This window comes from Neodiprion pinetum, chromosome 5 (assembly GCF_021155775.2).
Source record: "Neodiprion pinetum isolate iyNeoPine1 chromosome 5, iyNeoPine1.2, whole genome shotgun sequence".
Classification (NCBI taxonomy): Eukaryota; Metazoa; Arthropoda; class Insecta; order Hymenoptera; family Diprionidae; genus Neodiprion; species Neodiprion pinetum.
In genome coordinates, this window is record NC_060236.1 from 20,206,627 (window position 1) to 20,234,060 (window position 27,434).

At 34.1% G+C, this 27,434-nt stretch overlaps 1 protein-coding gene across 15 annotated transcripts in view; it reads left to right on the forward strand.

Moving 5' to 3' along the window:
• Nucleotides 1-27,434, forward strand: part of Rim (Rab3 interacting molecule) — an 84,524-nt gene extending 57,090 nt beyond the window's left edge. For 11 of the 15 annotated variants that reach the window (XM_069136018.1, XM_046629930.2, XM_046629932.2 and 8 more), the window contains 4 exons: nucleotides 4,390-4,588; nucleotides 11,346-11,560; nucleotides 11,683-11,822; nucleotides 12,036-14,295. In XM_069136018.1, the coding sequence (XP_068992119.1) occupies nucleotides 4,390-4,588; nucleotides 11,346-11,560; nucleotides 11,683-11,822; nucleotides 12,036-12,242 (761 nt within the window). In that variant the 3' untranslated portion in view covers nucleotides 12,243-14,295. Of the gene's footprint in view, nucleotides 1-4,389; nucleotides 4,589-11,345; nucleotides 11,561-11,682; nucleotides 11,823-12,035; nucleotides 14,296-17,087 lie in introns of those variants that run through there. The other 4 variants (XM_046629935.2, XM_069136017.1, XM_046629938.2 and 1 more) reach the window with 3 other exon arrangements.

A 27,434-nucleotide genomic window follows, 5' to 3' on the forward strand; every position in this document is an offset into this window, starting at 1 on the left:
GTCGAAAGTGATCACATCTGATTCGTTGCACTGCGAACAAGCGCGCAATACCGAATCCTTCAAAGCCCTGCACAACCGTTAGGATGAATTTCCGATCATGGTTGCCTTGTCGCAAAATGTTTCCCTAGACCACCCCTACACACCCTAGAACTCTGTCCAGAGCTAACATAAACACCCTGTATATGCTACAGGTGAAATTGTGTTATGGGCTTTCGTTGGTGTATTGTTATTGAGTATACCGCAGCTGTGTCGATATATGTCCTTACACATAACATCGATACAATACGTGTCTCTCATTGTTCGCTAATTTGTGCATTGATAATTAAGAATTATTGTTATTCGCTGGACCTATATTATGGATTATTGAGTACAAGAATCTAAATATAATAAAATTGATCGAATAGACGGATCAATATGTTTAACATGAATAAACAAGAGCAACAGCAAAACCGTTAATTTTACACTTTTCGTGCGTCTTTACAGCTGGAATTTAGATTTCGAGCGCATGCGAAGTAACGGTCGATGGTGATGATTGGTTAGCTTTTAATTTTTTCTGGTTTGATAAACAGAAGTGTTTTCCCGCCTCTATAACGGTCTTGTGCTTCTTTTTCAGTCATCGTCGAAGTTCCTTTGTTTTCGTCTTTCAATTACTTTCTTAATCGGTATAAACATACACGCATTTGATAAAATATATAAATACTTAGTTGTAGAGATAAAAAATCATTTTTGTATTTGACCCGCTTATACGAATATTTTCACTGTGCATAAAAAAAGTGTTAAACAATAGCATTTGTTACGTATCGTAATTTATATTTGATGCTGTTGAGTATTTAGTTACCATAGTTATTTAGTAACTATTATATATATAAGGGCGGTCCTTATTCCAATGACTTTTGGCAGAGTTGTTGCTTATAATGTTAGGAACAGACTGGAAATTCTTAATTTTGGTAATAATTATTCCCTTGTATGTAATATATAATCAATGTAATATATATATATATATATATATATATATATATATATGTATAATATCAAGGTATATCAGAAGAATGTAATTAGCGATTTTGCAAAGTAGCACCCAGTGAAAAATTTGTTCAAGTTAAAAGAAAAATTCTGAGAGTAGACAAGCATTCTATGTTATTTGGAAACTCGTCCTCATGTGATTTTTCACTCTTTTTTTTTGTATTTATGAAGAAACATGTTTTAATCATAATTTTTTTCCCAACATTTATATTCAACGCAAAAATCACGATCCGCAATATAACAATATATCTAATGAGAATTTATTTCCTTGACTTAAAATTTCATATTAAATTATAATTATTTTATGAGATTGAATTAAAAAGTTGTCAAATAATAATTATACTTATAATTAATATTACCAGTGTGGGTCTTTACGACTTGGATTAATATTGTAATTGATCTAAGCAATAGAGATTTTTTTCGTTCACTATTCTTCATATATTCAAGAAAAAAAAATGTTAAGTAAAAAATAAATGAGGATGATCTTCCAGATAACATAGAATGCTTGTCTTTTCCCAAATTCTTTTTTTTTAACCTAAACAGACCTTTTGAGGGGTGACAAGTTGGAAATTACAAGTTGGAAACTCTGAAACACCCTAATGTAATCGGGAGATTACATTTTTACAGTAATTGTTACAGAAATTTTTAATTTTCAGGGATTGTTCCTATCATAATAAGCAACACCGCTGCCGAGTTTCAATTCGTCCCTTTAATTTTCACCAAAGTTATGAAAAAAATTTAAATGGTTAGTAAAATTACATGTATTTTGCGTTTAAAACTTTCGAAGCTTTGCGGTACGTGTTGATCTTAAAATTAGGGGCACAAATTTTACAGAATTTTATTTCTCCATATTTGTAAGGTATCCAGGGGGCGTATGATATTAATTTAAAAAGTTATTGAAGTAAGGACCATCCTAATATACAATATATAGGGTAGTGTGACGTCAAGATAGAATATAGTTGACCATAGCGCTCAGGCATATAGTTTTACTTTAATTTATTACATATATATATATGATTTTATATATATAATTTTCTTGTTTCGGATCGTCATTCTTTTTTTTTCGCTTTACACATATTATACATTAATATGTATAATAATGACAATGATATACACTGCCAATAACTGTCTTACCATATATATATATATAAAGTTGTATGTCCACGTCGTACTTATATCGACAGCCGATAATTTTCAGCACGTGTGCGTGTGTCTGTCTGTTTGTTTTTATTTTACATATTATGTGCAAACTAATAATTTGTTTTAAGTGACACCTCCTTCCCCCATGAAAAACCGCCTACACTACGTATACATCCGAAATCAAAATCCATAGTCATCTTTTTTGATACTGGGATGCCGGAAAAATAGAGCAAAACCTTTGACGATAATTATTTTTTTTTATCTATTTCTTCTTATTCGCTTTACCACAGTCTTCGTGAACAGTACCCCTTATCATCACACATAACCTCATTATTATCTCAAGTTATGTTGTTTTTAAAAGACATAATCAAAAAATAATAACGAAATATTAGATTTTTAATAAAAGAAAATTTTCAAACTGCTTATAAGATTAACTACAATTTCTTTAAGGAAAATCCATATAACACCTTTGTGAGTCTTGATCACGGTCTTTCATACAGATTTGGAAACTCCGGTGGTGGGGGGTGACTCACTTCTTGATGCCGTACATAATAGTTTACTGCCGGGCCACCAGGGTCGGTGTAATCTAGCGCGACAGAGATAGGAATGTACCTTTGTTTTTGCAGCGCAAGCGCAGTCTAACTTAACCCTAGCCGGAGCTTGATCTCCCCATTTTGGTTAGAATTTGGAAACTTTTTGTGAGGGATGATCATCAAATTCTTTTGCCCAATAGCACGTGCGCATGTGATAAAATAAAATAAAAAATTTCGAGGATGTGTCAATCAACCGCACGCACTGCTATATACATATATTATATATTCACTGTAGGTATAGGTATACATAGTATAGGTGTATCACTGACCCGTTTAGATTGCAGTGAAACGCAGTGGCGAAGCCATAAACTACGATTTGCTTCAACATTCGAGTCACCTTCGACTATAAAAATTAGGCAGAGTAGCAAGACCTGTATGTAAGACCGTTATTTTGATTCACCATAAAAGTAACCTAAAGCAATCAGCTGATCACGACTTTGGACGCCATATTGGACGCACCAGCGTGGTCAATTTCGACTGGGTAACACAGGTGGCGGGACTGTCTGTCCTTTTAGCTGTCGATGTCGATTATAGTGAGAGTTGATGATAAGGGTGAATACATGCACAAAAGATCGAGTATACATTTGCAATATACATAGATGAATACATGTGATCCTCTATCAAAATTAAAATTCCTAGCTCCTGATCCTGAATATATAATTATTAAAATTACAGATGGGTTCTTCGGTGAGCGTTTCCTTGAAATACGTACTCAAAGGATTCTCCCCTTGTTCAACCCTGAAAAGACTGTAGTGTACAAACCCGAGCGAGTACTGCTCATCCTGGGGAACCTTATGACTAATACTTGATTCTAATGAAAATGAATGTGCATACTTTAATATCCAGCCCAATATATATGTATATATCCAGCAGATCGTGATAGCAGATCCTTTCGGGTGGCAGCGTCGTGCATATACATTTAATCAACTGTTGATATATTATTATAAAAATGCTTGTAATGATAGTGAAGTTTTCGCAAGCTGTTCAGCGCATAATGAGTGTCCCTTGAAGATTAATTTTCCTTGCCAAATCGGGTCTTGGACATCGGAACACGTCACCTAGTGGTAGAAAATGCCATTACAAAACTATTTGTATTCAACTTTGCAAGTGTCTTATTTACCTCTTTCTTACATTAAACTCAGTAGGTGCTATAAAATAGAAACGTAACAATACACCACTAGGTTTTTTATACCTTCATATTTGTAAAATTAAGCCGAAACGATAGGCTGATTACTATATGTACGACCCCATGTTGTTTAACCATGCCCATATCTTGTTTCCCGTTATCGAAAGCGAACGAACGACCGATTTACAGTGTATCGCTGTATCCAATCTCCAAGGGACACTTACAGCTGTGAATATCGGACAAATGTTAAGTCCTGAATTTTATTCCCTTTTCTCTTCTCCATTTGATTTCAAGGAACGAAACCTTTTTTGGCAGACTTCTATCTTTCTCTCTTCAAGGGACACTAAAGCGAAGGAAACAACAACAACAACAACAACAATAACAACAACAACAACAACAACAACAACAACAACAGCAACAAGAACAACAACAAAAACAACAAAACACCTGCCATCAAACGCAAAAATAGTTTAGTACGTATTTTTTCTTTTTCGTTTTACGGCGCAGAGAGCGGCGGCGGCTGCATCGGTGCTCATGGCGGGGGATTAAGTCGCAAACGAAACAGTACGCCGAGCAGCATTCAACGCTCCCAGGAGGTAGTCCCCACCTACCAGAGATTAGGCTCGTCGAGGCCTCAGGGGGCCTCATCTGTTACCAGCGACATCGCAGGCAGCCTCAACTCTATCTCTAGTTCCGAAGGAAGCTCGTAAGTACTGGCCAATCACGCCAGGTGTGCATCTCTCATCGGCGGTTCTCTTCGCGGTGTGTTCCCTTATTCCACGTGTCTCGATCGGCCCGGGAGTTCATTCTCTGTCTCTCTCTACTTTTACGGATATATACTCTATTTGTCTCTCTCTCTCTCTATCTCTCAAATTTTCGCGACAGGCGCAGGGGGGGGGGGGGGGATCCTTAGTAACGTCATTTATCTTTTTTCTTCCTATATCTACATGCAACGGAAACAAAAAAACATACACATCGGGTATTCCATGACATCTCGATCAAGACTCTACGTCAACGTCTCAGATTGGGTTTATCATTTTTTGTACGAAAGTACACGACGAAAAACGCGGTCACAATTTTTTTCAGAATTTTTCAAACCAGCGTATCTGAAGCGTAAGTCAGAAACTTGAAAAAAAATCCCCAGTTTCTCAAATCTGAAAAAATTCTGAAAAATCTTACAAAGCGTAAGGAAATTTTTAACACTTGTGAGAAGATGGAGATTTCATAACTTTCGAAGATGAATAAAAAAAAAATTATTATTATTCGATTGCATTTTTGACATAAGAATGAACGTAAAAGCACATCATAATATGGACGGAAACATGTCTATTTAGACTATTTAGAGAGTTGAAGGGAATCAAATATATTAATATAATGTTTATATTTATATATTTTTTTGTAATAACTTTTTTTATTTTCATTTTTCTTATTTATCTTTGGAAGTTATGAAATCTCCATCTTCTAATAGGTGTCAACATTTTTTTTATATTCTAAAAGATGTATGAAAATTTTAACAGATTTTAGAAAATTGGAGTTTCTTTTCAAGTTTTTAAATTATACTTCAGGTACGCTCGGTTGAAAATTTTTGAAAAAATCTGCGACAGCATCTTTCTTCATGTACTTTCAGACAAAAAATTATACAGCTAATCTAAAACATCGACGTAGAATCTTGATCGAGATGTCATGGAATGATAATCGATAGTTCACCACATTATTGTTTGACGAGATATGACACATTTTGCAAGCACTTTCGATTTTTTTGCTACTCCGAACAAAAACAAAAACTAATTGTTCAAAGTAGATTAAAAAATAAAAATCTCCTTTCTCTCCTTGGTACAGTGATGCATTTTCTAAAGACGTTGTGCGTGACAAATATATCTTCATAATTTGTGTTTCAAATTGTAGAAGAAAATTACGGGTAAAAAATTTATGAATCCGTCTCCAAAATCGAGGGTGGATTATCGGGAAAGTACCTATATATGAAAGAAGAAAAAGGTGACAAATAAAAAGAACTTCGAAGAAACTAGTCTCAAATCATCAGAAATCTTTATTTTTTATTTTAAAGAGGGTGTCAGGATATTATTTATATACATTATACAGTACACAATATACAACGTACAAAGTGTCTCCATTTGAAATAAAACGAGTTGTCAATATTTTGGAAACTGAACACAGTTGTAAGAGCTTTACGATTTTGAGTGAGGTAAAAATAACCTCATTAATTACATTGCGTTTAGTGCAATTTGGAATATATTTGAAAAGTAGCCATTTTAAAAAAATGAAGTTATCAAGATTTTGGCTGTGTAACAATTCAGCCACGGTCAAAATACCCGCGACAAAATACCCGTCGATAAAAATACCGAAAGCGCAGTTCGTATCTCTTGTGTGTGTTGTGGTTTTGGATAGTGATAGAATACGATCATTTATCAAAACTCTGGCAAAGGTATAACAAAAGACGAACTTGATTTAACCGGCGGATATTTTGTCGCGGGTATTTTGACTGCGGATGAAACGTGACACCTAAGATTTGTACATTAGAGCAGTCGTCGGGACAAATACAACAAGTCAATCTCGTTTGTTATGTATGATTCATTAGCGAAATATTTCAGTTTGAAGTTTTGATTCGCGCGTGACCTCAGTTGCGATTTGAGCAGCCGAAGCGAGCCTCGCACTTATTGCCAACTGCAGAGAGCGATATCTTGCAAACGGATTGTCCGAAATTGACAATCTAGGGCTCTGTTTACTTCGTCTCGAAGTTGGCTGTAAGATAAGACGCACAGAAGTCGGTTCTTCAATTTGAAAAAAATGGCTGTTACAGTATAATTCCTGAAAAATAACGTTACCTAAATGCTTTTTTTGTAACTCTTCTGGATTCCGAAATATTTCTTCTTACCATACTTATGAAATATGTGTTGATGTGTTTGGTCAAATATTGTACATATGTATGTACATGCCCCATATACACCTACGTACACGCATAATCGTATAATACGTACAGTATACCCGAATTATTCTTGTGAAACGGGACAGTCGATTGGACCGTTTGCGTACACTTGACTGTTTCATTTCACCGACGAAATAATTTAACGATTCATACTATAAGTACGCGTGCGTTTATGTATGTATATTATGTTAAAATTATTATTTCTTGGAGGTAAAGCACGTGTCTCGGGCTTGAGAACAAGAAATTAACGAGTCGTGGGTGATGAAAAAAGCGAAATAAAAAAACAATTGCTTGAAAACCAGAAGAAAAATAATCGTAGTCCAAATATCGAGCCCGAATCGCGATGCTGGATATGTATATATTGATGCGATGTTTATCTATATTATATATTGTTTACTATATTATATATATGAACATGTTGAAAATTATCGATGTCTGCACACTGGAGGTAATCTACCATTACCCCCAAATTTTATAGCACTGGGTGGTTAGTGTATCGATGGAATCATGTGTACATACCATTATACATAAATTCCCTTAATCATTATCCGTATTATAAAATCCACTGTATTTCATACTCGCCAGCCGTCCAAGTATTAAAGTTCGAATTCTCAGTTGCCACTCCGGTTGCTCAAAGTTGAAGGGTAACTGAAAAAATAAAGGATAAGAAAACGCTCGCTTCATCGGTATAAATGTCGACTTAACTTTTGTTGGTGTTACTCTTCTCGTTTTGAACAGTGAACCATACAGGCATTTCAACAAAGAAAAATAAATAAATTATAAGGACAGCATAATGACAGACTTTATCGTCTGTCGTTTCTTCCTCTTTCCAGATAGACACAATGAACATGGCCACGATTCACTCGCTGGTAGTTTTATTTCAAATCTACAATCATTTTCAACAGTTAAAACCGATCGATACCTATTTCACGCTAGATAAAATAATGGGAGAAATAGGTTAAAAGTTGCTTTCAAATCCAGAGATTGTTTAGAAATCGGCAATTCATTGAACGAAGTTCACTCACTGTACATAATTAGGTAGCTCTTATGTATGGTTAACTCTTCAAACGACAACTGCAATTCCAAGGATAGTTGAGTATCGAAAGAATGTCAACATGATTGGTTGATACTGTCCATCGATGCACGGTAATGAAAAAAAATATGTATCTGTCCCCCTCCTCCCCCCCCCCCCCCCCCCCCTCGACCAAAAAAAAAGAACAGTGTTCCAGATCCGTTATACTTTTCCTAATTATCCAATATCTCTTTCGCTCTTTGTTTACATATTTTATACATATAGATATGCGTATATTGTGTGTTATTACTTTCCGTCTGGCTCTCCATTCGTGTATAACCTTCAACCTCCTGCCCCACTCAATCTTACGTACCAAGTCGTGTAATTTCGGATTGTCGATGTTGTTGATGTTGCTTACATTTATTTCTTTCCTTTTTCGTTTATTCTTCGTCTTTTCGTTTCTGCTTGGCTATTATTGCAAATCGTACATGCACCTTCTTCGCACTGTATTTACTACAAGTAAGCGTGTATATATATATACACATAATACACGGACCTACGAAATACGTATGTCAGTCCAATTATCGCCCTGCAATTAATTTACCGCACATTTGATGAATATCTTCGTTTTCGAAATCAATTAACCTTGTAACTATTTATCTCTGTGTCTGTATATCCACAGTGCTACCATCACGTACTTTTAATCATGAAATGTACCGTAAGTCTGGATGATGCCAAATTCGAATAAGTGAGATGTACTTCATATGCGATAGAAAAAAATGAAGCTCGGGGTGACAGTGCCCTCTGCAGCGAGCGTCAGAGTACTATGTATTGAAACGTATGCAGTAAAATTCGTATTTAATCTTGTTACGAACAGCTCAGTCTCTCTTGAGAATCAGGACGTAAGAACCTGATGCGTATAATAACGGGATTATTCTGAAGAAACCCAAAATGGTTCGTTAGGCGAAAAACATCTAGGTATTATTATAATAAAGTATTCGTATAGAAGAAAACTGAAAGAAGAAAAGAGAAAATCGAAGGTTGACGAATCTTCGAATCCGTTTCTAAATTTCGCCACTTTCTTGTCTTCTCTTTTCTGTTTTGATGCATAACCCCGATCACTGTTTCAAACTTTGAAGTATCAAAAAACACAAAAATTGAAATACGACCCCTTTCAAGATATTCAAAAAATGTCAATATTCGTTCAGCTGTTAAAGAGTTTTGTCGATCTGCTGTCGCGTGTTTTATTTTATTTCTCAATAAATCGAATCAAAAGAATGCGGATCATTTAAGACGCAGCTGTGCAAAAAAATCTATCAATACAGTATCTTTATTATTATTATGCAAATTGGCAAATAGCGATGCAGCTGAACTTTATTGTTAAGCTAGCTGGTCAAGAGACCTACGTCTATAAAAAATATGCAATGTATGGTAGGTGCTCGTTTTGAATGCGCGGAATGTGTTTATGAATACCTAATGCATGACGTTTGGTATGCGCCTGATGTGGTTATTACATATAAAATATTACGTCTGCGTGTGCCTCTTTTGAATTAATGTTTATAGATATTATACACACACACACACACACACACACATATATATATATATATATATATTGATCGACTATCTATCCATCTATTTATCTATTTATCTATCTATTTATCTTTCTATCTTTCTTGCTATCTGTCTGTCTACACATTTACACACAGTTTGCTCGACCCGAGTCAGTGGAAAGTTCTTCTTGCCTTAAGTTCAGCCGACAGTTTTATTGTACACACTATATACCATACTACTACCACCACCACTACTACTATTACTACTACTACTACTACTACTACTACTACTACTACTACTACTACTACTACTACTACTACTACTACTACTACTACTACTACTACTACTACTACTACTACTACTACTACTACTACTACTACTACTACTACTACTACTACTACTACTACTACTACTACTACTACTACTACCACTACCACTACCACTACCACTACCACTACCACTACCACTACCACTACCACTACCACTACCACTACCACTACCACTACCACTACCACTACCACTACCACTACCACTACCACTACCACTACCACTACCACTACCACTACCACTACCACTACCACTACCACTACTACTACTACTGCTACTACTGCTACTACCAATATTACTATTTTCACAAACTTCATACAGTCGACTTCAGATAAGAGGCCATCTGACAGGGCTGTAGGAGAGGAAAATTCTCTAAAGTAGCCTCTAACTGATCGCCCCCTCTCCGCACGCTTCGAATGCGCATCAGTCGCGACTGCATGTGCGCAAAACGCGCCAGCGGCCCGACGAAGTGTCGTGGTGGGGAACGCCATGCTAGTGTGCATGATCGTGCGTGTGAAGGAGAAGTCGTTCGATTGGCCTCTTATATGAAGTCTACTGTATTTCATTTCGGTATAAAACATAACGTTATGAAATTCTTTGGGCTCCAGTTATACATATATATGAACTTTATACTTATTGCGTCATATAGTTACAATCACAAATTTATCCCTTTCACTCCTACTGTCAAATTTTTATTATATGTTATACAAAGCGAATTGCTAACGACTGCATGGTCCGTCACCTGTTAAGAATCTAAGTACGGCTGCTTTCCACGACACCGAAACCGTTGTAAACGTAACCTTAAAAATTTAGTCAGTTGTTGCTGGCAGTTATGCTCAAAACCAACAAGTATCAGAATTTTTGAGATTATATACGTCGCGGCAAACTGTCGTCTAAATTTATGGCGGTTGATCGCCCGGGGAAACAATCGCTCTCGGATTTTTAGCAGCCGACAAACCATACAGCCATTAGCAATTCACTCTGTATGTTTATGAGTGTGTTTAAAATACCTATGTAATTAGCATTTATACACTCTATTACACATATGTATATATATATTTATTTATTTATTTATTTATTGTATTCTGCGATTTGCTTATCGGGTGGTAAAATCTACGATGCTTGGATTTAGGCCGATTATTTTACGACGAGAACCTCTGGCCCACTCCGCTACTGTCTACCATATTCAGCGCTGCGCTGCGCCGCGCCACGCAAGTTGGAAAAGTCAGTGGTTTTTTATAACACGGCCCAAATCCTGGCAGCTAGGAACGCGAATTGCGAATATCATCACAAAGTAGCTAATTAACGATTGGATAATAAATTTTGCTGAAGTAAATTATATGATACTAATGGTGTGTAAAATGTTACATGTTTTACTTTCGAATTCACCATATGATTTTTGCTTGAAGAAAAATTTTGAGAACATTTTTATCCCTGCTTATTTCATCTTTGCATTTGGGTACCATATAACTTTGTTGAAAACAAAAATACGTTTGAGGTTGACTGTTCCACCATCGCAGTATGTTTGGTTTCTTCCTTTTCTGTTCTTCCTCTTGCTGTTGTGCCACAATAACGATGCAAAAGCAGCCAGGGTCAGGTCTGACTAACGTTCTGTGTGAAATTTAGCTGGTCGCCTGGCCTCAGAATGGCAAGTGAAGGAGGTCAGCTGAGTGACTTTATCGGGGGTCTTGGTCCCGGACAACTAGTCGGACGGCAAGTGCTCGGCGCGCCGTCTCTCGGCGAAATCCAGCTCTCTATGTGCTACACGAAGGGCTACCTCGAAGTCGAGGTCATTCGGGCTAGGTACCTCCAAGGTCGGCAGGGTAACAAGGTCATACCAGGTGAGATTTGCCAGGTTCCACCTTTCGAATAAATTTCAAATTAATAAACTCGGATTTTACTAATTCTCAGAGTAATAGGAATTTGAGAAACCGTTTCATTTCCTTTCTCTAATTCGTTTCAGCGCCCTACGTTAAGGTGTACCTAGTCAGCGGAAAGAAGTGCATCGCTAAAATGAAGACTGCGACTGCGAGGAAAACTCTGGAACCCCTTTACCAGCAGCAGCTTGCCTTCAGAGAGAATTTTCAAGGCTGTATACTCCAGGTAACCGCGCAAGAAAAACGTTAATGAAAAAAAGAATTGATGGAACATCACCGTCAATGTTAGATTGCAAAGGTAGTTGAAAAAAAATGGATCATTTTCCATCAATTTTTTTAATATTACAGATTCGAAGAAGGCAATATCAAAATATATTTAACGTGAAAAACGCGAAAACAATTCCGTTTTCTTTTGTATATTGTTTTCGTGTTTGCGCAGGTGACCGTCTGGGGCGATTACGGCCGGATAGAGGGTAAAAAAGTGTTCATGGGTGTGGCGCAGATCATGTTGGACGATCTTGACCTCTCTAACATTGTGATCGGGTGGTACAAACTATTCGGAACTACGTCCCTGGTCAGTGGTCCTCCGTCACTCGGTTTATCCCGTCGTTCATCCGCCGCTTCCCTTGAATCCTTAAAACTCTGAAGCTTATTCTGGGGGTCGACGCGTCCCTCACTACAATAAAACCGACTATCATTCTCAAGTAGACCATTTACGATGTAATAAAAATAACGATTATCACAGTAACAAAAAAAAAACGACACTAACACCGCGACCATTACCACCACCACCACCACCACCGTAAACAACAACAATTACAAAACCTTAATAATAAAAACAAAAATAATAACAATACTAATACTAATAATAATGATGATGACGATGATGATGATGATAATAACAACAACAACAACAACAACAACAACAACAACAACAACAACAACAACAACAACAACAACAACAATAATAATAATAATAATAATAATAATAATAATAATAGTAATAGTAATAATAATATAATATCCTTAACGGTGATGATGATCATAATCATAACAAGAAAGCAACAATGTTCATTATACTGATTTGAATTATAACTCTAAATTAATTATTATCGTCGGATAAATGAACAGAATAACAAAATTGAGAAACACTAAAATAGATATTGATTATGGAATTTTCAAAAGGAAGAAAGATCAACGTTCAACAAACTTGAAAAAGAATAATTTTTGTTGCAAATATTTTACACGCTTTTTCCTTCATTTTTCTTTCCATCTGTAACCCCTTTCAATGTCACATTAACAAAACAGATGAGAAGAATATAAGGAGAAAAATAACGATCGCGCTGATTCGTAGATTGATTTGGCATTTTTTCAAATTTCATAATATAACAGCTATGAAGCTTATATTATGTAATGTATACGTAGCGGTAAAAACAATAATATCGTAATAATCATTATTATCGTCCGCGTTGAAAAAAAATAAAAAATAAAAAATACGAACGTTGAATTGAACAATCGTGAAATATTTGATAATAATAGGAAATAAAGTATAGAAAAATCGAATGAAAAGTGAAAACGAAAAAACTGGAGGAAAATTATATGTGCAGTGTATTAAAACCAACGCGTGAAATAATTAATACACGCGGATTATTAGTCTGTTACGGGTATTCAGGATTTAAGGTATATATTACATATATACATAACTATATATACATACAATTAAAATGAGCGTCGATATAATATCTTATGCATATGTATCTATAAACGTAATTTCATGCCAATATTTAGTGAGGTCGTTGCAGTATAATTTTTTTCTCAATTTTTTTCTTTACTTTTCAATTTCTTGCTTCCCCTTTATTTTCTTGCTGGCCAACGAACTACCGTAAAGACTCGTAATTTCATTCGAAAAAAATAGAATAATTTCATAATGAATACATCGTTGTAAAAATTCGCGAAAATGAAACGTTAATGAAAGAAATGAAGAAGCGAATAAACTATTGAGTGAACAAGGTAATCGAATAATTGAGTGAAAATAAATCCCAGGTGCGAAGAAAATTAAATGCATTGAGTGGGTTGCAAAACGGAGGATGATGAAAAAAATAAACGACGCCGAAAGTATGAAATTTTTTCAAAAAGCGCAATAAAAATCGTTTGATCCCACGTGTATGCTCGCCCTGCAACCTGATACCCTCAATCTTTCTTCCTGCCCTCCCATGCTGTAAATGAAACCCGGTTCCCTGTATATGAAAATGCACACATTATACTATACAATATACCCCCGTATGCATTTATAACCGAGATTCACCTATTCGTACATACATACGCATATATATACATCGAAAATGAAAAATAAAAATTGATCATTGATGCAGACTCTGAATACGGTGAATACAATCGGATTTTCTAGTTATACGCAAAAAAATTAGCTGGATAATTATTCCTGCGCGTTAATTTTCCACCTGATCCGCTCAGGGAAAATTCTGAATATTTTTTTTTTTTTTTTCTTTGAAAAAGTTAGGCGGTTACTTTACTTGATATCAGCAATATCCAAAATACCGAAAACTTTTTTCTACGCAATGTAAGAGCTCGAGAAAAAACGTACCAACAATCGCACCGCTCCCGATGTGACTCAAGAATTATAATTATACACAAAAGTTTGTAAAGGAATGGAACAAATAAACAAATAACGTAAAATTCTACACATTTTATACCTACATTCATTAATATTCCCAAAACTGCGCTGAATCGTAAAATGGGAACGATAGATTAAAAAGTTGTTATTACTGTTAAGATTATCATTGATAAAAATTCGAAAGTATGTATATCGGAAAGAGAATATTCTTCATAGTATATTTTGGTCTTTCGTTCCTTCTTTTCTTTTGTCTAAAATCAACTCATTGTTTGTTCTACGTCGAAAATATCGATGAACCATGTCATGCAGAAAGGCACAAATCACCTACGATATAATCTTATGCTTGAAAATAATTAATAAATCCTCTGTATTTCCTTTACTTAATCAGTATTTACTTTATTACTGTTGTACAATTAGAAAAAAAAAAATGATCATACGAGTAAAAGAGAAGTTGAAAAAATTACAACAAGAATGAAATCATTTTTCTTCGAACTGTTTTTTTTTTTTATGCTATCAGTATGATTTAACAGATAGAGAACGGAAAAAAGTGAGTGGAAAAACTGAATAACAGTGATTTCGATAACGATTACAATAGGATCGATTTCAAATTATCGTTGAAAATTTAATTTCCAATGTAAGTCGTCATACCGTATTCGGAGTCTTATTCCACAAGTTTATGTATATATATATTTATATATATATACATATATGTACACATATGTATATTATGTATTATGGGTAGGTCTGCAGTGAATATAAGTAAAGTGTAATAATAGTAGAAATAATTTCCTTCCAAGATATTATTCTTTATTCTCATCAATTTATTTCTTTTAACACTGTATATATAACTATCAGCGTGTTTCAGGGGAAAAAATAATAATTTTTTAACATGGCACTCTTTAAAGTTTGTTTAAGACAAGACCGAATATTATAAGTACGGGTCTTGCTTAAGACGTAAATTAGTATTTCGGTTGACGTAAGCAATAAGAAAAATTTTGCTTGTTACTCTTCTTCATCAATTCAAAAAGAAATTGAGACGATCTTCTACATAACATGAAATGCTCATCTTTTCAACAAACATTTTAGGGGGCACCACGTTGAAAAATTGCGAATTTTATTTCTGAAACATTCTAATACCTATATATAATTATAACGTATATACATGTATAATATATGTTGAATCAATGTTTTCTTTCGAAAGAAAACAAAACTTGAAAAAAAGTCATCAGCCAGGCGCCGCGCAAAAGAATATTTTTTATGCATTATAGGCATATTGTAATATTATGTTATATTATACCATGAATGTACCAATGAACGATGAAGATGGAAGACGAACAAACAAAAAAGGTCTCTGTATACATAGAGCAGCAAACGTTGAGTAATGAAAATATGTAATAATAATAATAATGATGATGATAATGATAATAATAATAATAATAATAATAGTGATAATAATAATAATAATAGTAATAATAGTAATAATGATAATAACTGATATTTCGTCACGAAATCTTCGAGTAAAGAATTTATCATAGCATACACAAAAACGTATCAAATATTCATATGTCATGTATATATATATATATATATATATATATATGGATATTGGGCAGTCGGTACCATTTTGAACTGGGTCTGAAATTTGACCTTTCTGATTTGACCCATGATTTTTGATATGATCATCTCACTTTGAAAGACACTCGATTGTTCTTTTAGGTTTGTTTGACACGGTTGGAGTTTTCTACAATTTTTCAAGACCATGTTATTGACCGACACAATTTAAAAATTTAACAAAATTCGAAAACATCGTGTGTGAAAATTTTCAAAAATCCGGTGTGACATATGAAAATGTTTCAGCAATCATCCATAGTAAAATGAATCCCGCTTCCAAATTTTTTCACGTTTTTTTTCGGAAAAGGCATGAAAAGAGGAAGAAGGAAAAATCTCCCCACTCCAGCTCTAAGCGTTAAAATGTTGATATCTGATACACGATTTTACAATTTTTTAAATTGTGTCGATCAATAAGATGGTTTCGGAAAATTATAGAAAATTCAAACCGTGTTGAAGAAATCTTAAAAAATAGTGAGTCCCTTTCAAAGTGAGAAGATTCATATACAAAATGGAGGGTCAAATCAAAGAGGTCAAGGTTCAGACCCAAGTCGAAATAGTATGGACTGCCCCATATACATATGGATGATACAAAGTAAACAAAAATAGCGACGGTACACAATCAAGAATAGAAACCAAGGAAAAAAAAATATTATCATATTATTATTAAAATATTATCTTTGCCGTATATTTTTCGATTCGTTATCCTTTTTTTCGGTTGGACTTTTTCCCACGCATGGAATCAAAATCTCTATATGATTATACAGAGCAGCAGGAAAAATATTTTAGCAACCACCGTTACGAATTATTATTATCAATATTTTATTTTTTTTTTTTCATCTTTTTCCTGTTTTGGAAAATTTGCACAATGCAACCAAAAAGACGCTAATTTGCAAATTCGTCTCTTAAGATATTATAATGTATGCGGTTTTTTTTCTCTGTCCGACAAGCTTTTTCCTCTGCATCCGGAACTGAAAAAATTATTCCTATGCAGTGATAATATTGTTGTTATTATTATTATTGTTGTCATCGTTATTGTTGATGTGACTAATATATATTTGTTTATTTATTATATTTATTCTTATTCGTGGCAGCTGGCTGACAAAAATTTGAGTACTTTTTTGAACTTTTTTACTACTGTTGCTGTTGTTTTTTTTTTTTTTTTCTTTCTTGAACCTTTTCTTTATTTCCTCTTTGTTCATACGAATGGCTCGAATTAACGTTGTATTGTGATTGTTGCGTTTGTTTCAGTGAGATCGGAACCGATTGAAAACAAAAAACTATTAAAAAACGAAATAGAAGTAAAAACACGAAAATCTACCGCCACAGGTGACACTCCAGACACGTGGCACTGGTGTACATAAATATTACATGTAACAATTTGTATATACAATAAGAATAAGCACGTAGCACGTGTGAATTATACATTATGTATTATATATATACATATGTATACATATACATACAAGATCAAAACTATAATAATATGACGTATCCTGACAACAAACAAACAATCGATAAATGAAAGTTCAAACATTTCCAAAATTAAAAATCTATCGAAAAATAACGCTAGATCAAAAAATACGTAGATTCTAAAGCAATTGCAGTTATACCGAATATGACGAATTGTTGCGAAAAAAACAGGAAAGGCATAGAAACAAATGTATTGCGATACGTACACATTAGGGCGAAATGAAAAAGATCAATTTTCGCGTATTGTATCGCGCGGGAAAGTTGCGTCTTGGCATCACTGAAAAAAGTGTGCGAAAGAAAAAAATTCGGAATCGATATCTTCGGTTCCGGCAAACGAATTAAAATTTTGAATTCTTTAACACGAGGTTCGAATAGAGAAAAAAACGAGAACGATCAATCAGCACTGAAAATGCATAAAAACTCACCGGGTGATTCGTTTTTAGCACTCCTGCGCTTTCTTGAAGCGAAAAGAACGTACCTAGCTTTCGTTTGACATATTAAAATTTAAAACATCTTGCTTAGTTTTGGAGATACCGGGACGATATCTTGAAACTTGAAAATCAACCGCGCATGCGCGAGTTTTATCGGCTGTTCGTGCAGCCTGACCATCCCGAGTTTCAGCTGTCAAACTGTTTCTGGCGGCGATTTAGTTGATACGAATTTTCAAGGTTAAAATCTTAAATAATTGAGGTAGTGACTCGGAAGGGTTTGGGAAGCATTTGTTATTGGGTCGGAAAGTTGATTCTTCGAAGAACGGTCGGAATTTAATGCTTATGCTCTTCGAGCATGCAAATGTACACATTTTGTGTACGTTGGCCCGCCTGCATCGCAGACAAAAATATCGCTGCGAGAAGATTTCGCCGACCAATGAGATTGAATTTTTGGCGCATGCGCAGTTGATTTTCAAGTTTCAAGAGATTGTCCCGGTATAAGCATTTGAAGAATAAAGTTTTTTGGGAAGAAAATTAGAAATTGGTAACAAAAAAAAATTAATTAAGAACAAACAACCGCCGAAATCACCTGGTAGCTCTAGAAATAATTCATGAAAGTTCTAACAAGAATTTGGCTTTCATTTCAAATATCTCGTCCATTACCTGAAATACGAGCGCGTTAAAAGTAATTTGCCGGAAAAAATTTAAATATACACAGTGTATGTGTATGCACATTCTTTTAACGCGCGCGTATTTCAGGAAATAAACGAGATATTTGAATATCGAATCGTCGAGCTTTCATGAAGTCTTTCTAGTGCTACTTGGTCATTTCGGCGGTTCTTTGTTCATAATTCAATTTTTTTTGTCACTTTTTAATTTTCTTCTGAAAAAAAATAACTTTTCAAATGCACATATCTCCGAAACTAAGCAAGATATTTTAAATTTTAATACGTCAAACGAAAGCTACATTCTTTTCGCTTCGAGAATGCGCAGGGGGGGATGAAATCGAATCACCCGGTAGGTTTTCATATATTCTTCAGTGCTAACCGGTCTTTTTGGGGACTTTTCTCCATTTCAAGCCCATGTTAAAAAATTAAAAACGTTATGGAGTTTGCCAGAACAGAAAATATCTGTTGTAAATTTTTGCTTTTGGCACACTTTTTACTGATGCCAAGAGACGACTTTCCCGTGCTACTACGATACAATCCGCGAAAACTAACCTTTTTCACTCTGCGGGAGTACACATGTGCGCACAGAATCTTAGAAGGCTAATTTTTCGACCAGTTCGGTTACGTTTGGCAATGCAGATTCAGCCTCCACTGTCACTGTTGAAGCAGCTAGAGGCTGATCTGCATTGCCAACGTGATCCATTCGGTCGCAAAATTACCCGTTCATGATTCTCTGTCTGTATGTGTATACGTAACAATAACAGTAAAAAACAGTATTCATAATAATGATAATCCACAGCATCATGCACCTCGTCTACGTATATTATGAGATTTCATTATAAAACACGATTATCAATAGTATAATAGTATAGTAACTATTATTATTATTACTATTACTTTTATTATTACTATCATTAGTAATATGATTGACTCGATGACGAGCAAAGAAAAATGGATCTTAGAAAGACGGTTACGGGGAAAAAATTACAAATTTCAGAAATATTTAATTCTGCCGAGCTGACGAAAATTTTTCATTTCAATGCAATAATGGATGTGAGGAAAATATCTGTCGAAAAAGTAATGACAACTGTATTTAATAATAATGATATGGCAATGATGATAACACTTATACCGCGTCAAGTTATATTAAACGCGTGATAAATAATTCATGAGAAGATTTAAGAGAAATCATGATTGGTGAGGTAATATCAATAACAATAACAATAATAATAATAATAATAATAATAATACCAACCATAATAGTAATCATAACCTATAACTAAAAATGGTATTGAAAAAGAAAACACAAATTTTAAATGTAAAATAATTCTGCCCAGATGCCGAGAATTTTTCATTTAAATGCAATAACGAAGGTGAGGAAAAAATCTGATGAAAAAGTAATTATTGTATAGAGATGATAATAATAACTATACCGAGTCAAATTATATTAAATGCGTGATAAATCATAACGAGAAAACTTAGAAAGAAACATGATTGAAAAAGTCATAGTAATAATAATAATGATAACGATAGAAGAAATAATAATAAGAATAATAAAGATAATAATAATAATTACAATAACAACAACAGTAACAATAATAATTATAATAACAACGATAATAACAACAACAACAATAGTACCAATAATAGTCATCATGATCTATCGCTAAGCTTTGTGTAAATGTGAAGATGACGGTGATTCGCGACTCATGTATGTATACATGCTGTGACATTAGGTGGATGCGCATAATAAGGACCCCTAGTTATAGGCAATACAGAGTACACAGGTCTGGATTGTTTGGATTGAAGCGGCTGGCGCGCGGCTAATGTCACCCCGGCAAAACTCGGAGCTGCTCAGAGTGGTTCTTACATAGACTTATAAAGATAGACTGAGCGCTCCTATAAGAGGCACTGACAATTACATATAAAGGACAGTGATATACCGGGAGTACTACTCTCTCTTTTCAATCGGCGTCACGGTGGGAGACAACGGAGCAGTGGAAGTGGAACAGCTATACACATAGGCGCATAATTTCGCCTCATTCTCCTCTACCGCCTCGATCCCCGCCACAAATATCGTCAGAGAGAGAAAGGAGTACTACCGGCATATTTCTGTCCTTTAAATGTTTGCTTCAAGCGGCTCATGAGAGCGCTCAGTCTATCTTTATAAGTCTATGGATTCTTACAGGTATGTTGCGCATCCACGTAAAGTCCCGGTTTAATATGTGTTATAATGGTATAGGTATACCTATGATAATAAGGGTAACGGAAGAAGTTATATATACAGACTGTCCATGTAATGTATTTATCATCATCATCATCGTTAGTATTATTGTTGTTATTATCATTATTATTATTATCATACGTATAAATATATTACATGCTTAAATTGGAATTGATAACAAACAAATGAAAAAAGATGAAAGAAACCAAGAAAAAGAAATGCTGTTTTACTTGCTCGAAGGGAGGGTGGAGGAGAGAGGAAGAGAGAAAAACACTTTACGGGCACGCCTCATACAATATTTTTTGCGGCAAAGCATGAAAAGTCACTTTGACGCCAGTTGAGATCCCTACCATGGACCGCGCAACAGAAGTTAGAATTGCCGTATAAAGTCAGTTATACAGCAGTATAAGATGCGCACTTCGAACGGCGCATCAAAATTGCAGTATAAAGACAATTATTTTTTTTTTTTTTTTTGCCTTAAATACGACACTAAAGTAACTGTTTTACGACGACGGGCATGAAAATCTACAGCGGGCAAAAAATTTACTTTTTATCACACGTGCGTGAAAAGTGGGGCTTTGCGTGGCAGCTTAGCGTGACAAAAGTAATCAATTTCAGCTGAGTGTTGTAAAGATAGGTTCACGCATGCGCAGTCTACAATTGCTTCAATTTCGTCCCTAGGGAGAATAGATTCACCACTCGTGTCCCACAAAACTACCACGTTAAGTCCTACCACTTTTCATTCCTCTGTTATCAAAAGTATCGGAGTAACACAACTTTCCCCTTTCACTTTCTTATTTCAGAACTTATGACATTCTATTACCACAGCAACAAAAGTAAATGCTAAAAAGGAAATTGACTAGTAAGAGTGGTAGCAATGGAAATTTGTTTGCTTTTCTATCTCGAGAGTGCGTTACGAAAAATTTGTGTTACCAACAAACGTGGGGGAAAACTCAAAAGTTCTAGTAACCATTGGTTACTTCATCGCTCAGCTCGACTCAGGTGTTGATGCTTTACAATAGGTTGTCGAATAAGGGTCCCATACTAAAGCGTTGAGTGTCACCCCGCTGATCAAAACTATCGTGTGACTCGGGCCCAAAGTTAGCGATGGCAACTCGAGTGGTTGCCGCCCTCACTTTGCTCGGACGCAAACTTCACACTCGTCGCATTCGCCAACTTTCGTCCCTCGTCACACAATACACTATTTTTGCCCGCATTTGTTCCGGAGCCGGCAATAAAGTTACTTTTTTGCCTTTTCACTTTTATACTAATTAAATATATATATTGCAATTATTAGTTAATTGAATATATACATATATATATATATATATATATATATATATATATATATATATAAATACCAATTTGTTGATCAATGTCATTTGATCTCCGATTTTTGGCAGAAAAAAAGCCAAGTCCATACATGCGTTACAAAAAATATTGTATGAAACAGGGGCAAAGGCGCCTTTTTCCTTCGTGTGATTGCATCACTCGCCTCCGTCTCGGAATAAGTTCTCGTTTCGCTTATGCTTGCGAGCCCGCGACTTGGACTGTAAACTCCACACGCGGGCAAAAAAGAACCACTTCTCGCCCTTGGTAGAGAATATACTAATATAGGTATTTACCACAGTTTTGAGGTTAGGTATAAAATGGCACTGGTCGGATCGAAAACCAGTGTCAAAAAGTGACTTATTTTTCATGCCTGGGCCGGAAAACAAATTAAAAACAAACAAACCCACGTAAGTATCGTGAAAAAATATTAAAAATGAATGTATAATATTATAGAGGTTTAAAGTACATTTCTCATACAATACACAGTCTGGCGGATTCGGTCCCACCGTGTTATTCAGTGTTTTTTCAGTGGGTCCTTAAATCAGTAATATTAGAGTGATGTTTCAGGATATTTCAATCACTCAAATTCCATTCAATTCTTCGGTAAAGTTGTAAAATTTTCCCACTGCGGTAACATCAAAATAACACTAAAAGGATTCAATACATGAAGCGTGGTTTCTTTATCTATTGATGACGTACTTTATTTGTATCGTTTCTTACATCACATTTACACTGACTGAAGACTTAACACTTACTGAATTACTGAAGCTCCCAGACTGACTGACTACTCTCTTGATATACTCTTTCTCTGTTCTAGCATATTCCCGTTGCTCCTTTCTTTAATTCCGAGTCTCATCTAGATCTTTTTCCTTTACTCTATAACTTCTGTCGATACTGTTGTTACTAAAGTATTCTGTATTACATATTGATAATAAAGCGTTCCGTATTGCTTTTTTCTTAACATTTTTTAAATAAAATATTTCCGCAATTTCAGTAGATTTCAAGCGTGACTTCAGTTATAAGTATGAATTTAGAATTCAGTATAATTTCAGGGGGGGGTGAGGGGGGTAAGAAATCTTTTCGATTTCAATGTTATTGTAGTGGTGGAGTAGAAAATTTTTATTTCAGTGATTTTTCGGTGGGACTTTGGTATGCTTTTAATGTAGTTACATCGAAAATACAGTGTAAAATATTCTTAACTACACCGTGAAATCTATAAGTGTAACTTCAGTTGAATTTCAGTGGGACGAAATCTGTCAGGTGCAGACACATATATATATTCTGTAATACGAGCATGATTATATCATTATTATCGTTATTGGCATTATTACTGTTATTGCTATTATCATCTCCATTATTATATAATAAAAAAGTTAAAGAAGCAAAAATTAATGCAGAACAAGGTTTTATTTACATCCTCGTAAATATTATAATAGTATTAATAATTATGTATTATGTAATACGCACTGCATATAAAGAAAGGGCAATTACAACACACCATCGCGTTTGCTCTTCACAAAGTTATTTGCTCCAATGATTAATTTTGGTTTTTTTTTTCTGCTTTTTTTTCTCTCTTTTTGATCGATAATTTTAATTTTGCATCACCTTTGGTTTTCGAACCTCTAGAATCCAAGAAACAGGTGTTTAGTGTAATGTCCGTCTGTCGGTCGGCCATACAAACACCTGCGATGATCTCGGATACGGCTCGATGAAAAAATCTGAAACTTACAGGATCTCACAACGATATGATAGGCACGAAAAATTGCCATGTACCGTTTAATTCAAACTTCCGGTTCCGGTGAATCGATTTTTAATGTTTGACCCACAAATCTAGACTTTTTCTTCTCTTTATTACTATTTCTAAATTAACGATTATGATATTTTTCCGAGTTTATTTAGGTATTGAGAAAAAAATGTAGAAATTTTGAGTTTTTAATAATTCTTAGTTTTTTTCATACTTTTTTTCTTTTTACAATTGAAACTTATTCTTTTTTTTCATTACTGGTGTTTTTTTTATTTTTCCTATCGATAAACCAACATTTGTTCTTTTTTGATGAAAAGTATCGCAAAAAACTGTTTTTTCCAGCTTGTCATGTCTCATTTTATTTTAATCTTGTTCTGCGCTTAGGAACGAGAAAAGAAAGAAGAAATGGAAATACGAAAAAAAGATAAAACAAGTCTTCGCTGTTTAAAATATTTGAGAAAATGTTTTGCATTGACAGAGACAGAAACAAAGATCAAATGAACCGTGAACGAATGGAAACAAAAACCACGACAAAAATTCATTCTTCCATTTATTTTCTGTGACTCCTTTCCTCTCTCTCTCTCTCTTTCTCTCTCTGATTTTTTTGCCCGACATTGCCACGGGCATAATAAACCTTATCTATCTACATATATACCTGTCTCTCGTTTTCTATTTCGGTTTTCATTCAGTTTTGAAATGAACCCCGTGTAAATATATCATACATACCTATACATATAGATATCTATCGAATGCATAAATGCAAGGAGAAAAAAAAACATAAATTATTGCATATCCTGCCCGAACTTTGGTAATTAATCACTTTGTATACCACATACATGATATATAACGGTCCCATCACATAAATAACAAGTTCAATAATTTGGTAAATAAATATAAAATACATGATAGAGTGTTTCAGAATCAAAAGAATTTTGATCTCGCTCGTACTTACACTCTGAAAAGCACGTTTTAGACAAAAGAAAATAAGCCCCTCAAAAGATGAGGTCTGCAGCTTACGTGGAATGGCTGCCGAAATCAGACTTTGTGATAAAAATCATGAAAATTCCATTTCCGTGCCATTTTGGCATGAGCATTTTTTTTTTCTGTCCTTTAAAAAAGTTATTTGCGATTTTTGGATATAAAATAGTGAGTAATCGATTAATTTTACCTGTTTAGACCATTTTTCTTCACGTCCGTAGAGTTATTGACGCTTTTGTGTGTTCACCATAACTCGGGACTTACAACAAGAGAATCGGACTTCAAGTTGAATAGCTCAAAGAGGAGGAAGAATTTTTTTGTAATAAAATTACACATCCTTAGCAAGCAGTGTCGTCCAATCTTTCTCTTTAATTTCAATTCGCTTTGAGACTTTTTCTGAACCGTCTCTATGTCTGATCGCTTGAATAATTTTCAATTTGACATCATTCGGTACAATTTCATTTTGTTACTCTTTTCCATAATCAATCAAGGTCATATTCCATGGAAACTCTTTTCAAGGCCCAAAATAAATTTTCTAGCCGCCATAAAAGAAATGTTCTTGCCGAAATGACACAGAAATGGAATTTTCATGATTTTTATCACAAAATGCGATTTCGGCAGCTATTCCACACAAGCTACGGACCTCATCTTTTGAGCGGCCCTTTTTTTCGTCTAAAACAAGCTTCTCAGACTGCAAGTGCGAGCGAAATGAAAAGTTTTTTTTATTCTGAAACGCTCTCATATACATATATACGATATAGATCAAGGAAATCCGAAACGGAGAAAAGAGAAGAAAAATCACAAAAATGAATAATAACGATACTAACAGTGGTAACATCACCAAAAAAAAAATAAATAAATAAATAAATAATAATAATAATAATAATAATAATAATAATAATAATAATAATAATAATAATAATAATAATAATAATGTTGATGATCATGATAATAATAATAACTAGACCCAGTAGAAAGATTGTTTTCTACGTGAAAGTTGGATATAAAACAATATACGTACGTACATTCTATATATTATACACGATGTCAAAATTTACAAATGTTATGTTTTAAAGAATACAGGAAGAAAAAACAAACAATAATATTGATCAAGAATAACATGTAATGCTATCGCTTTATATATATTGCAATTCCAATTGGAAATAATCGAAATTTCGAATAATCCCATGGATCGGATATATGTTTTTTTTCCTTTACATTGATACAAATTACACTTCACTTTTTCCTAATTTTCATGTAATTTTACAGATGACTCGCCTGAATTTTATTCCTATGCAGATCATTTCCAAAGAATCTGGAGACTCATAGAACATGGAAATTCGTGATTCATTTTTTTTTTTTTTTTTTATTTTCTGTGTCATATAAAAATCTGTTATGTATTTAACATCATGGGTTTAAATTATTGAGTGTTTTGAATTTCTCGTCGTCCACGATTTGTAAATTGTACATAGATACTTAGTTCTTACAATTAATTTATTAATTAATTGATTGATTGGTTAACCGATTAGTAAGTGTAACTAACGATAAGTATAATATTGTTCACAATATGTACGTAACCGATAATAATAATGGATAATTCGTATATGTATGTTATATAGACGTAAGCGTACACAAACTGAATATCTGAATTTGTACCTATGATATAATTAACTATGATATGTAATACAAAAGTATACATATGCATACATACATGAATAAGATGATGTAAAATCAGTATCATTACAATGATGATGAAAAAAAGTAATATGCAAAAGATCAAGACCTCGATGAAAGTAGATCAAGGTGGGAAGAAACTTGCTGTATATACATAACATGTATATTATAAATACACAATAACTGTTGTGAAAACGAGGATAAGAAGAAGAAGAAAAGAAACACACGCTAAACGTTGTTATTATGTAGATTCATACTAAATATAAACAGCCACGGAGTACCACTTTTGTCAAGATGGAAATTTTTTTTTCAAATCAAAGAAATAAAGGAAAAAAATAAACTTGTAATTATATTACATACATTGCATATATAAATAAAGATAACATACACACCTAGTGAGCCAAAAACTTTATAACTAGATTATCACGATATCATTATTATTACGATTATTGATATCGAATTCATATTGAGTATAAAAAATAAACTGTACGTAATATTAGTATATAATGTATACCTACATATGTGGGTGGGTGTGTGGGTGTGTGTGTGTGTGTGTGTACATACACATATACAAAATGAAATATCTACCGCGCGCAAGCGCTAGTGAAAAGAAGAAAACAAACCAGGGAAAGAAAAAACGAACAAAAAAAAATTGAACAAAAAATTCCACGAAGTTATTATTACCTATTATTACTATACAATTACTATTACTACTATTACTATAACCGATATGCTACCTTGTATAAAGAAAAAATAACATGTCGATCGTAGTATATAGAAAACCTCGTACCTTGTACCTATATATTATAATAATATGATCTATTATAATATTATTATTACCTTGTATCCGAAAGTTGTAAGAATTGATCGGCTCATTCTCGAGGTTGGAAGAAAAAAGGAATCAAAAAAAAAAAATAAGAAAAAGGGCAAGAAACATTATTAATTGAATTGCAGGAAACAGAGGCGACGAGGAGAAGGGAAGGTAAAAAAAAAAAATGTTCACGATTTTGTAATTTTTCATCCTTCTGGAACTCTGTTTCGCCGAAAATTATATTATTAGGAAGAAAAATGTAA